The sequence below is a fragment of the Rousettus aegyptiacus genome, unplaced genomic scaffold, assembly GCF_014176215.1.
Source record: "Rousettus aegyptiacus isolate mRouAeg1 unplaced genomic scaffold, mRouAeg1.p scaffold_m13_p_8, whole genome shotgun sequence".
Taxonomy (NCBI): domain Eukaryota; kingdom Metazoa; phylum Chordata; class Mammalia; order Chiroptera; family Pteropodidae; genus Rousettus; species Rousettus aegyptiacus.
The window spans coordinates 85,396,804-85,411,046 of NW_023416311.1; the positions used below are offsets into that span (position 1 = coordinate 85,396,804).

Consider the following 14,243-nt stretch of genomic DNA (forward strand, 5'->3'; position numbering starts at 1 on the left):
AGTTTGCCCAATGAGCCTATGCCATCATTGATTTTAATCTGTATTCTTTTGTTGTAACAAAATATAACAATGAGGATAAAAGCTTTCTGAGTCCTTTGACTCCTTCTAGAGAACCAAGGACCCTGAGTAGTGTTCAGGATCCCCTTCTAAGCATATTTTCCAGATAATAAAATCAAGACTCAGGGAGGTTAAGTCATTCAACTGGTCGTTAAAAGAAATCCATACCAATCTGTCTATCTGCTACACCATGCTATAATATTATAGATTATAAAAAAAATTTCAAATAATCTTATAACTTAGCCAACATTTGCAATATGTCCTTTGGAAAGTATAAAATGCAATTTTATAAACCCTGACAATGTTTAGACTACAATTAATCTGTAAATACTGTCTAACTTCTTCGTATCAAGAATTTCATGTACGTCAGTGGTGGTTCTAAAAGCGGTAATGTGGTAGGAGTTCTTAAAATTGTGCATTGTCCTTTGCCTACCTACTCCTCTCGACCTTAAACAAAAATTCCAGAGTAATTCAACTCTCAATGCTTTCTATCTTTGAGCATCATGTAGATCTGCGTATGTTAGAAATAGTTGTATTATTATTTTCTCGTCAAACTTCTTTCTTAGTTAACTGAAAATGAATCTGAACATTCACTAAGAAATCATATCAAACTTGTGGTAACGATAAAGTCGTGACTGCTTTTCAGCTGGAGGACCTAACTTATTTTTCTGTTTGTTTGGTTTTTGGTTTTTGTTGTTCTTGTTGTTGTTTTTGCTGCATATCCAGCTGTGGTGCATTTCAATGAAAAATGACTGCATCAGCTTTCTTTCATGAAGCAGATTTTAGCACTCTGTTTAGGTCTCCTACATGCCATTATCTAAGACTTTGTTCTTAAAAGATCTATAACATGGATACACACAGATTGACAAATATATTATTACGGTCATAAATTCGCTAAGATTTTACACACTGACTTTGAAATGAGAAACCTAATTTACTAGATTCTCGGCATGTCTGAGGTTCCACTGGTTTCCCTGAATCAGAAAAGCTACGGAGCATTCGTGTAGGGAGGAATACGTCTACTGTTAACACAAATCATTTTAAACACTACCTTCCTGGCCCTGTGTCCACAGGAGCGCACTTCAAAGCAGGTCTCATTCTCTATTCGTGTCACCCAAAGTAACACGTGGCTTCCTAAAGTTTAAAGACTGACCCTGCCTAAAAGAAAGGGGGAGGCGTGCTTCCAGACTGATGGTGAGAGAATTTCTGAGAAATGTTTTAAAACTCCTTCAGTAAATTTCTCATTTGGTCATGGGGAGAAAAATCATTTTACAAAATAGATACCCTCATTGATTTTTTAAAATGTAATTTATCAAAGAAATGAAACATTTAGATAAAGTCCAGATTTCCCCCGCCAGAACTTCTCTAAAAGTATACTCCATCAAAGACTGCTCTCCAAGAAGCTCTCCAGCAGTCAAAGTGACAGAATTTGAGAGGACATAATGAGTGCTTCTGCTACACAGAATCATTATCTATCTCTAACACTTCCTTATGAGGTTGATTTCTAATCATATACCAAAAAGAGCCCTGCTAACTTCGGGGCTTTGATGAATAAGCATGGTTGAGAGCCCTTACCAACACAACAGAGGACAGCGCGAAAGACCCAGAGACATAAACCCTCATGCAGAAAAGCTGCGAAATGCTTTTAAATGAAGCTTTTCTGTCATAAAGCAAGTTCTAGAAAAATTACTGAAAATAAGTTCTTTGGGGCTCAATGTGAATGGGCAGTTTCCATTTCTATTACAATGCACTGTTTACTCAGAAATGATTTTTGATGAATGAGACTCCGAGTTTGCCAAAGTGTTTTCCACAAAACAATTCACTCAAGATGCTCCAGATCTGTAATCAAATAAGTCTGAAAAACCCTGACTACTTCATTCACCTCTTGGATATGCATAATGTGTACTAATATATAAAAGGATCTAAAAGCCAACCATGAAAATTGTTTAATACTGTTTAACTAAGCATTTCCCAGACATATCTGGCCACATACCCAGATCTAATTAAATAGTTTGAAAAATGCTATTGCATAATGTAGGAAAAATATTACTGTCATGTCAGAGATACTAGGAAATATTTACTTTATTCTAGGCACTCTGCTAGGAACTAGAGTTCTAGTCTTTAAACAGGATATTGATTTTTTGTGACTTTGTATTTGACTTTTCTTTTATGCATCTCTTTTACATATCTTTGTCCTTAATATCTTTGTTCATGGGTTTCCAATTTTGTCTTAACTTTTTCATTCACATATGTGAAAGCCTAACAAATATAGTTATATTAGTTTCCAGCCCAGTTCTATACCTCAAATACAAAAATATTCTATAAGTCATTCTTGGATTATAACAACTTATATCTGTTTCTTAAACAAAATAATGATGAAAATCAAAATAACTAAAGCATTTCAGAGTTGATTGTCAAATCCTAGGAACACTGCCATTAGGATATGCAAGTTAAATTTCAAAATGTTCAGGAAAAAAACCATCTTGGGTAAGTCAGTTAGCAGCTAGCCACCTATTAATTTCTGTGCAGGAAAAACTGGTCTGACTGCACAAAGGTTTAAGTTGAAGTTTCCCTTTTAAATTTAACACTGAATGATTTAGCATCCTCTATTTAATACCGAGAAGGTATCAGCCACAAACTAGGATGTCACTGATATGCAAATAAACTACACTCAAGATTTATTGTTGCTGTTATTCTGTAATGGGTTGAGTGTAATCTATTTATATTCTCATCCCATCCTCCTTAGATTTCATTTTCTCTTCTCATTCTCACTTGTTGTGCTAATGGTCTTACTCTATCCTCTTCTAGAACATAAATACATCATATGTTTTCACAGAGATGCCGCTTGTGGTCAAAGAAAAGGTTAAACAAACTGGTCTTTGTGATAATAAAAACCATGATCTTGATTTGCAAAACCAAGTGTATGTATTATGTGACACTGATATTATCAATCAATAAACCTTGAGCAGCTGTATATACTTAATGCACTAAATTAATACAAACTTGTTGGGTGGATAGTGGAGGTTAATAAACAAACAGTAGCAAGTTGGTATTTGGAAGCCTGAGAAATAGGAATAAAAGGGTGGGAAAGGTGGTTCTTGAAAGCCAAGAATATGAGTTTAAATTTGATATGGAGAAAAAGACGGTCACATTTGATGCCTTCTGAGCAGGTAAATGCTATGATTAAATTCATGCTTAAAGAGTTCAGGTATAAATGAACTGGATGGGAGAGAAGCTGTTGAATCAAGAATTTTAACACACTGGGTTACAGAGGTTGACCTAAATCAAGTGCTGCAGATGTCAACAATTTCAACAAGAGTCGGTAGAACTCTAAAAGAGCTGAAAAAGAAGGTGGGACATATATGAAACCTGAGACTGTGGTCCCCATACCTGGCTTGAATGATATGATACTGACCAGGGAAAGGCTAGGAAGAGAAGCTTCTATAATTAAAGAAAAAATGATGGATTGTTTTGATGTATTGAAATGTCTGGCATTTAAGTGAGATGACTGAACAGAAAACCTAAATTATGTCACAATACAATAGGAATGACAAGCCTTACTAATTAATAAAAAATATTTCCTATCAGTCGTTCTTGAGATACATGGAAGATAGGATTTAGAGAACGAAAGAAAGATTAGATGTCATTAACGACTAAAATTCCATACTAAGTCAGTGGCAGCTCCCTTAAAACAAGATTTATCTACTACATCACTGTCTACCCAAAAGCAAATCTGTGCAGCGAATTACAAAATGTGTTTAGGACTGATGAAATTTCACTATGTTTTTTTTAAATGCCACAGAGAGAAACGATAGGGAATTTAAATGGATCGGCCCAATATTTGCATAAGGATTCCACAGCCAATGTACATAATTTTCTGACTATTAATGCTTAGCACTGGGCTCAGGCACCTCACTTGCCAAGCAGCAGGTTTTCAGTACTGCCCCTGGCGGACATCCCACTAGCGATCACTCCCCAACCCCAAACGTGCCCGACTATTCCACTCATGCCAGTTCGACCAATGCCTCTTAGACCTCACATAAACACTGCAGTATATCCCTATTCCGTTTCTCACTAAGTTAATTAAATTACACATGCCTCAGTTTCTTCAGCTATAAAGTATAAAATAGCTGACAATATATCTACTCATCTTTGTTGCAAACACAAGACGTAAAACAGGTAAAAAGTACAGCAGAGAATATGCTCGATAAACATGATTGGTGGCATTTTCTCAATCCATGAAATAAGTGGAATTTAAATATATATATATTTTTAAATGTAGAAGCTTGCATACAGTTACATTTGTGTTAAATAGGTGGCTATTTTAGGACAGTGGTTTTAAACTCATTTAACAATGAAAATTTTTTCAAAGAAAATTTTATACATAACAGAGAAGAGCCAGAGCAGCTGTAATTTAGAAAGGAGTTGAAAACCCAGCTCTCGCTCGCTCATTCAGCTTTCCTTTCCACTAGTCACTGCAGCTTGTGAGGTAGGTTCCCAAGGCTCCAAGGAACATGCTTTTTTTTAAAAGTGATTATTTTGGATAATAATTGATCTAACAATGATGAGCAAGTCCCTGCTGCCAAGAAGAACAAGCTAATTTTTAATTTAAAAAAAAAAATCATTCTTTTCATTCTGAAACCTTAAGGACCACTTGATGGTTTCAAAATAATTGCATATTTCAAGATTTTTAGAATGAGTATGTACTTCTTTTATAATGAAAATTGATGGCTCTTTTTGAGATGATGGGACTACTTCACTATTCTCTAAACCTCCCACTCCTACGTACACAAACACTTCTCCTTTCTAAGAAAAAGAAAATAAATGCACTTTAGCAATCAAGTAGATTGTTTCTCAGGTCAAGGATCCCAGGTAGATTAGCAACCCTCTCCCTAAAAATTTCTGCTTGATCACCAGAGTGAGTGCTTTTGGTTTTTATTAACTGAATTAAATACTTTCAGAGTCCAAACTCTCCAGTGTGCCACAGTCTCTATAACTCCCTATTACCCAAAACAATTGCATTATCTGTGTGTCCCCAGAAATCATTAGAGCATGTACTCCAGAGAACAGGGCGTATAACTCGGCTAGGGGACCTCTGTCACTCTAGGTTCATAAAAAAATTCCATTACGAGTGACATCACCAGATTGGAGGCTTTTTGAAGTATTTAAGTATCTCCATACCTGGTCATTTTGGTTACAAAATTGCTTCTCACCAGAAGACCTTTTAGCTTTCACTTAGTAATTCATGCAACATCTGTTTATTGAGAAAATAAATTTTTCTAGACAGTGAGCTAGGGGCTGGAAAAACAATGAATAGGACAGATCCAGCTCCAAGGCTCACCTTCAGATAAGACGATCAAGTGAACAAGTACAAACAATACACATGATTTTAGAAACACCTAGCAGATATTACAGGGGAGAGGTGGGAGAACAGGATGATGTGGATGGGTGTTTCAGCACACACAAAGGTCCAGGTGAAAGGAGGGAGCAAACCTCATTTGTACATCCAAAATCTGAGGGATTGTAGAGTGGTCCTATCAATGTCACGCACCATGTCCCAAAACATTTATGTGGGCAGAAACGCCTAAAACAAAGGGTATACTTCAAAAGATGCCATTTTACCCACGACCATATTAAACGGTGTCTTCCTACAATAAAGGTGCATATATGCGGGCAACTCTAAACACTCTGTTAAATTATTAAATTTATAATGTATTAATAGTTTCTAATACAAATAGTAGATATCTTATGCAGAGTCACACCCCTTGAAAGGAAAACTCCCAATTTAATGAACATTTTTTTTATTCTCTATCCTGTCTAAAAAGAAAAACATCGTTATATTCTTGGGTGAAAAACAGTGAGGTCTCAAAAGAATAAAATATAATCTTCGGACACATTTTATGTGCATAATACACAAAAATTTTGAAAGTATTCTAATATAACAGAAGATGGAGAAATTGCATGGTTTGTTTTCTAATTTCTTTTTCTAATTTCTACAATGCACGAGTACCATTTGTGTGATTTTTAAAACCTCAGTTGTATCTTCACGACACTTTCCTTGCTGGAAGCGGGCAGGTCCCACAGGGGCGTCCGTGGTCAGGCGCCTCTAGCCCCTGTGCTCTCTCTCTCCTTGCCTTAGGTAACTACTGCCCCAGGGACTCAGTCTGTTTTCCCATCCCCTCAGTAGCTGCCACCACCCACTTTATCCCTTCTGTTTCTTCTGCCATTAACTGCATGTCTGACTGTAAGTGAGATGAAGGACCCAGAACCCTCAACCTTCGTGGTCTTAAGGAGTTTAGCGCCAATTAGTAAGGGAGCAAGAACGAGACAGGAGATCACAAGCATGACTAAGTAAAGGAATAACTTTCGTATAAACTTACAAACTGTGTACAGTTAAGACCCCTGGTTTATAGTTCTTGGCACACCCCTGAAATTAGGAGGCAGCACTCGGTAGGAGCCTATGGCAGGCCCTGGACCTCTATCAGCTGTGGAGTTATTCCAAGGATCAGTGGTCCTATAATGACCATTACTAAAATGAACTAATCTTGTTGTACATATAGCACAAATTTTCAAGCATATGCAGATGATATTAATAATCAAATGATGACATTTAACCTTCTCTTTCTCATCATTTCTCAATCATAAGACACTAAAATAACCACTCTCAAGTTCGCGTCTGCATAATTTTTTGATGTTCAAGTGTTTCCATGCTGAGAAGCTGGGAGCACTGTTGTAGAGGACTGAGCACAGATTTCAGGCATGTGACAGAGCAGGGTTTACATGGCAGCTTTATCATTCAGCTAAGTAAATCTGGAGCCTCAGTTTGCACATCCCGAAGTGAGAATAACAACTCCATGAACCTTCCTATTAGGGAAAACTCAATGAACTCAGTCTTCCAGCTGACAGTCTGCTCCACTTCATTCCTTACCTAAAGTCAGAATAGCAAATGTTAACAGGCACTTTGTCTCTCTGATGACCTCCAAATGAAAGGCCAATTTACTAGGCCACCAGCAAGCTCCGACAAAGCCATCTCTCAGCATTTCCTCTTATCCACAGAAACACAAAAAACAGTACATGCAACAAAAAAATTCTTAATATTACTTCTGTCTTTGGAACAAAGTGTAACTCATTCTTGGAGAGTTTCAGAAAGGAAACGGTACATTAAGTTTTATCTACAACTGCGATTGAAAATTATTCTTGAAATATGTTCTCAATGGTTTAAATGAATTGATAGTTAAACATAATTCAAGATAATCATATACTATTTCTCCGTAAGTTTCTTTTAAGGTTAAGTACGTCAAGTTTACCTGAAATGACACTATTGAATATTTTAAGTTGATAAGCACAGTAAATCAAGAGAGCAGGATTATTTTAATTTTAAGTGCCTGATTGGCATGTCACAATGAGAAATACATATCAGAATCTAATGTAATTAATGAAAACAGCACGTTTTCATTTTCAGAAAAAAAAGTCTTCTCTAATATTAGCTACAAATCCATAAAGGGATTATCGTTAAAGGGATTATTATTACTGTACTAAAACAGCCTTTTATATATTATTTTGTAGAATAAGTTATGAGAAGACAAAAGCCATCAGGTCAACAGTTGTACCAGTTAATTTTTTTCTTTAACAGGCTGTTAACATCTTAGAAGCACAAGCCAGGGTATTTAAATCAGGGACAAAAGTAAATGCTGTTCCCTAACAGGATTACACAGAAAAGTAAACATCTCTTACTTTAAAAGCAACCATGGTACTTGTTCCTACAGTGAAAACTGATGTTATCTCGATGAGTTAATTATTCATTCCAACCCCTGGCCTTGGTCTTGGAGGCATTCATACCTTTTCCACCTCTTGCTAAATTAACACTAGTTCAATAATTTGCTGATAAAGAATCTGAAAGCAGTACCTACTAACAGATCTTAAAGATGGTAAGTGCATGATTCACCTTCTCATTGTATGGATAAGCAAAATGAGGTCAAAAGAACTCAGTATCCTATTGAAAGTTATAAAGCTAGTTAGTTGAAAAGCTTACCCAGTGTTTTCCTAGTCTACACTTCTCACTAGATGAACAATTGTGAGATAGTTCAAGCAGTTATCTACCTGACTGCATGGGGAATGTTTTCAATACAAGGCACACAGGCATTCCTCTTTCATTGTGCTTCCCTTTACTATGCTTCAATAGATGCTGCATTTTTTTTAACAAATGGAAGGTAAGGCCCTCTACCAGAAAAAGGAATAAGACTTACTGAAGGCACAGATGATGCTTAACATATTTTAGTAATTAATTATTTTTTAATTGACATTAGGCACATTTTTTAGATATAATACTACTGCACACTTAACAGACTACGGTATAGTATAAATATCATTTGTATACGCACTAAGAAACCAAAATAGTCACGTAACTCACTTGACTGCCATATTGGCTTTATTGTGGTGATCTGGAAACAAAAACCACAAAATCTCCAAGGTATGCCTGTATTTTAACTGTAATATAATCCAAAAGGATATTAGTCATATACAAATATCCTCTGGATATTAAGTGTAAGAGAAGCATTAATTTAATCTCCTCTAATTTTTCTTTTTATTCATAATTACAAAGATGATGGTACTACAGTAAATTAAAAACTACTGTAATTTTATTCTCTCCCAATAAGTACATATTATATATGTTATATTTTCAACTAGTAAATCAATATACCAATCCTGAGGCTTAGATAAACTGAACATATGAAAAACCTGATAACTTTTAATTAAAGCTTTCTTAAGATGTAGATTGAAGCATAGATCTTAAGCATTTTAAAGATTCACATTAATTCCAAGTTTTTTAAAAATGTATTTAAGGAAGAAAGTTCCTTTTGTAGTTTATATGTTCATAAATGTCTCCATTAGCTAAGAGATATTTTGGAATGTGATCAAATGATATTGAATGTTCAGGCCTAACAGCACGACTAAATCTCATAACTCTCATGTGGCCACTGCTCTTTTAAGGCACTGTGCCCCCAAAGGGCTAACAGGGAGAAAATCCTAACTTAACAAGTGAAGACAGCAAAGCATATTTAACAGCTACTTTTCATTTTAACTCTACCTCCTAAATACAAAATTAGATTTGGACTTCTTTTACCGCTGTTAACAATTTAGTATTAACACATGCATCTGTCATTCTTCCCCCTCAAGAAAGAAGTTGTAAGCTTTGGCTACATATAACTTCCAAATGTTTTCCTACAACTAAATGTGAAAACCAAAACCTCAGTCCTTAAAAAAAACAAAACAAAACAAAACAAAAAAAAACAAGTATGGAGAATTGGCAGACTGCATGTTTATGTCAACCTTCAGAAAACATGGAAACACGCAGTGCCAATTCACCAGGAAAATCATTACTTGTAAGCAAACCATTGTGAGACATCTTATGTCTTTTATGCATTTCACTTCATACCCAGTACTCCGTTTTGCATCCTCTTGATTATATCAACCCCCAAACGCCTAAAGAGCAAACTACTACTGTAGAACAGCTTTAACATGAAGAATGCAAGAGTTCTTTCTGCTCACTGCCAGTGGTGTGATCTTAGAAACGCTTAAATCAAACATTTCCTCTCTGCTATTCAAAACCGAGGGACCTAACACTTGGGATGCAACAAGAATGAAAAAAAAAAAAAAATCCAAACACGGAACACACTAAGAACAAAGGAAACACAAGCGTGTGAACAGGAAATGGAGCAACTCTATACACATAAATACCTTTTGGGGCCGCCAACGTAGGTGAAAGTAAAGGTGGAGTCTGAATATCTGAAATCTGAAACAGAAAGTCCGGTTAAAAGCTACCCTTTGAGTGGATTTTTAACCCTGGTCAAGACTGGGGCACCCTGTTTATCGGAGCCAAGGAAAGGCCTGGCGGGGCGGGAGGCGAGGGCTAAAGCCGCTAGGACCCCTCTCCGCGCTGCCCTGGAGGGGATGCTGCGCACCCCGGGCGGCAGCGGCGGGAGGCCGCCCCCCGCAACAAGTGCCGGCTGCCATGGCAACGGTGGGAACGTCCCGGTCCCAGCGACCGGAAGCGGCCCCCGCCAAGCTCCAGCCTGCGAAAGCAAAATCCGATCCCTCTCCTGGGGGAGCAAAATGGACGAAAGACGACCCCCGGGCAGGGGCGTTGGGCGCTTCGGGAACCCAGGGAATCCCTTCTTTCCAGGGCACCGCATTGTCAGTCGGAGCGAACTAGACGGAGCGGGAGCCGGAGATCCGCCCAGCGCTGACCCCGGGGGTGTGGGGGGGCCTTAGCGCCCGGCGCAGCCGGCGAGCGCGGCGCCGCGGGCTCCATTCCCCGCCGCCGCTCAGACCATTGCGCAAACCCGGCGGGTCCTACCCGCCCTCCCGGGTCGCCGCCGTTGAAACCCCAGAGGCGGGCTTGGACGCTCGGGGCATCCGTGGGGAGCTAAAAATACAACGCAAGGCCCCTTTGCCTAGAGCCCAGCTCCGGCCACAGGGGTTCTGCCCCCCAAGCCGGTGCCTGCCCCAATCAAGAGGGGGAGGGGAGAAGGGGGGAGGCTGGCGCCCCCTCCCCCTTTTGGTTCCCGCTCTTGCTGCAGCAGCTGTTGCCAAATGAACCCCGGCACGGGGACGTGCAACCCACCTCCCACCCCCAGCTCCACACGTCGCGGTCTGAAAACTGGGAAGGGGGGCGGCGGGCGGGCAGGGTAAGCTGGAGCTGGTCGGAGGCTCGGGAACGAGAACTCACCTGCAAACGAGCAGTCCTTCTCGGCTCTGGACTTCTGGATCACGACGTCGATATCCTTCTGAATTCGCTCTTGCCTTGAACACATCCCCATTAAATCAATCCCTGGAAAAGAAGCAGCCGCTATTTCCACTCCACCCCACCCCCCTCGCACGCTTCCAGCTTTCGCAAATATTCAGTTAAAAATGAAACCTCTGGCCGAGGCAGGGGCTGAAGGCGAAGTGGTTTCGGAAGTGATCCTGGGTGAGAAAGGAGGAGGTGGAGGAGGAGGAGGAGGGGGAGGTCGGCTTTGCATTCCCAGATGTGACCGCCCAGCTGCTGCTCGCCGCTGCTGGATTCTAATTTCCTCCCCTCCTGACAATGGATGGTGATGACACTGAGTCTCACTTTCTCCCTCCCCCGCCCGGACCAACGGCCGTGGGGGCCCCGGGGTGCAGGAGGCGGCCGGAGAGCGATCACCGGCGGGGCGGCGGGCGCCGGCGAGGGGCGAGCCCCGCTCCGCCTCCCGCGCGCACACCCCTCGCGGCCCGCACGCCGGCCTTCCACACCCGCGCACACTCGCGCTCGCGGGCGGCGGCTGTGCCGAGGCTGCTGCAGCGCCGCCCGCCGCAGACCCTCCCGTGCCCGGCGCGCCCGCCGCTCAGTCACCGGGCCCCGGCCGCCCGGGCTTTAATAGTAGCCGCCATCCCGGACGCAGGCTGGATTTCCCCACCGGGCCGCCGCTTGCGCTGGCGGCTGAGTGTGACTGTGGGTAGTGAAGACTCCCTGGGGCTCCCAGCCTGACCCCCGCCACACACACATCCACCACTTTTATGAATTCGATTCCACTTTCGGAAGGAATTATGAGTCATATGGAAAACCCAAACCGGAGTGGCTGGATGGGGGAAAAAAGGGAAAAGAAAAATCTTTTAAACTGAAAATAAAACGAACAAATCTTTCCTTGTTGCCACATCAGGCAAGATAGAAAAAGCCCTGAAATTACTCCAGACACGCACACTCCGGCGCCCTTTTTACTGCCTTAGTCTTTTCCTCCTGGATGGAAGTAGTTCAGCCCTTTGGGGGGCCCTTTAGGGGGCCCTTTAGGAAATACAGCCACTTTGAGGGACTTCCTCCACTTTCAAAACCTCATCAGTTCTAGGTATTTCTGTCCATAAAAAAAAAAAAAAAAAAAAAAAATGGTAGAATCGATTGGCACGGGCATGAGTCGCCCTAAAAGAGGGATAACTGTTTGGCTTGTTTTAAAAAGCCACCCCTTTGTCAGTCAAGTGAAAACTCCTACAATTCTTTTGCCTTGTTTGGAATTGTGATACTGCTCTGAGCTTCACTTTTTGCTCTGCCTAGGGACACCTCAGGTCGATGTAGCCGCTCTGCCTCTAAATGTCATGTGCCCTAGGACAGGTTTCCAATGGCATTTTTCTGGTTGATTCGTGCTCCACGGAGAAGGCTCCTCTGAGCAGACCATATCTCATTTGGTTCTGTATTCCCAGTGCCTGGTGCAGTGCCTGGAATACAGGAGAGAAGCCTAAATGTTGGTCGAATGCATGGATGGTTGTACCTTGCAGCTTCTTTTCTTTATAGGTACCCCAGTTTCAATCAGCATCCTTTATCAGCATAAGAACCCAAGAGTTATCAATCAGGCCCCAACCCTTCATCTGTCCAGTTCATATTCTGACAGTGGCAACATGATATTTAGGAGAACTAGGATTGACTGTCATCTCTGATGGATTCTTAAGATTCTAGACATGCAAAAGCAGTGAGAGATTATATGCTCCAATTCCTTCATCTTGCAGAAAAGAAAACATGACATGATTTGCTGTACAGCTCGAGCACACCACATTTATTGTGAATTATAATTCAAAAGGGACCCTCTGCATTACCTGAAACACTACAGACTTTGATGTAGTAAAGCCACAGTCACCATGCCATGATGCATCACTTGCTCACACCTCTCCTGAAATGCTTCCTGTCTAGGGCAGCGCAGGCTAAAGTCCTTCCTGGATTGCTGCTTTGTGTAGGCCATTTGGCTACCAAAAGCACTTTCTTCTCCACATAGCACTGAGTATCGCCCATAGTTCCTTCTTCCATTCTGTGTTCTAACTTCTCTAAAACACTTTAAATCTATCAATTTGCAAGCATCTATTTTTATTTTTTAAATAAATTTATTTAAATTAGTTTCAAGTACAAGTATTTATTTTACAGTTTCCTATCCACAAAGCTTGAATTTTAAAACTAGAACCTTGACTGCACATAAATTTGAAATAGTTTTAAAGCTACCAAGTGTTTTTGTCTGGATCACCTCTTGGTTTATTACTGCATAAAATAGGCTTTCTTGTGATTTGTCCTATATTTGATTTTTTTCCAAGCTTCACAGGCTGCCCTGTTTTGTTAAACAAAGCTAACCTCACTGTGCTCGTGCCCTTAAGGTGTAATATATTTAAATATTTTTAAATGTTAAGGGATAAGATAAAAAATAAAAACTAACCTTTCTCTCTTGCATGATTTCTGTAAGAAAAGTTTCTCCAATAGAAACTATACCAAGACATCAATGTCCCATGCTAGATCCTTATGTCATGATTCTTTCAAATTCTGCCACAGCCAGTATCTCACTGACCCTGTTTCATCTCAGACTCTTAGTTAAACATTCAGATTATTTGCACTCTTATTAAAAACTGTATGCACCTTTGAGATGAGGAGATTATATCCCTGCCTTAAATATTCATGTGTGCACACACACTCACACACGCACACACACTCACATGCATTCAGTAATGTAGCACATAACAAGCCCTTAATATGTTTCTTAAATCAATAAAAACCATTATCTGCAATTAGAACTCTGGTGGTATGCCATAGTAAACTGAGGATAATAATCTGCAAATTGGATGAATGAGTCTAGAAAAAGGCCCACCAGTTTAGAAAAATGATCCCAAGCCAAAAGATAGAACTTGTAGAGGAAAAGTAAATTCCTCATCTGTGCTAAAAGACCCACTGCAGAAGTGTAAGGTGATGGAAATGTGGCATGAAGTTGAACAGTGTGATGTGGGTATTAACTCACACATAACTAGAACTTATTAGAGCAGCCTGATATTGCTCCAAATACTTTACATATATTAACTCGTTTAATATTTACAATAACCCTATTGGTAGCTGTTATCGTTATTCTTCACATTTTACAAAAAGAGAAAACTGAGGCACAAAAGGGTCAATTAACTCATCTGCTATTCCCTGGGAATTAAGAAAAGAGGCTGAGAGGCAGGATTAGCAAAGAAAACAGCCCCCTTTCCCAAATACAAGAGAGCATTATCAGTAGCAAATGCTCATGGGCGTGCCTAGCAGGTTTGGTCTGTGGTGGAAACATAAATGTGACAATTTCCCTTCGTGGTGGAATCAAAGTGAAAAAGGCAGAGGATGGGTCTGAGGGATGGCTATAGAAAGACATCACTAAGGGCCTTTAAGCCAG

At 40.3% G+C, this 14,243-nt stretch overlaps 1 protein-coding gene across 2 annotated transcripts in view; it reads right to left on the minus strand.

Annotated features, from left to right (window-relative positions):
- The window catches only part of PARP8 (poly(ADP-ribose) polymerase family member 8), a 149,403-nt gene extending 137,888 nt beyond the window's left edge, over positions 1 to 11,515 (minus strand). The window contains exons 1-3 of one of the 2 annotated variants that reach the window (XM_036226194.1): positions 11,432 to 11,515; positions 10,787 to 10,888; positions 9,796 to 9,850 (exon numbers count right to left, since the gene is read on the minus strand). In XM_036226194.1, the coding sequence (XP_036082087.1) occupies positions 9,796 to 9,850; positions 10,787 to 10,877 (146 nt within the window). In that variant the 5' untranslated portion in view covers positions 10,878 to 10,888; positions 11,432 to 11,515. Of the gene's footprint in view, positions 1 to 9,795; positions 9,851 to 10,786; positions 10,889 to 10,975; positions 11,380 to 11,431 lie in introns of those variants that run through there. The other variant, XM_016121324.2, reaches the window with a different exon arrangement.
- Positions 11,516 to 14,243: the final 2,728 nt, after the last annotated feature.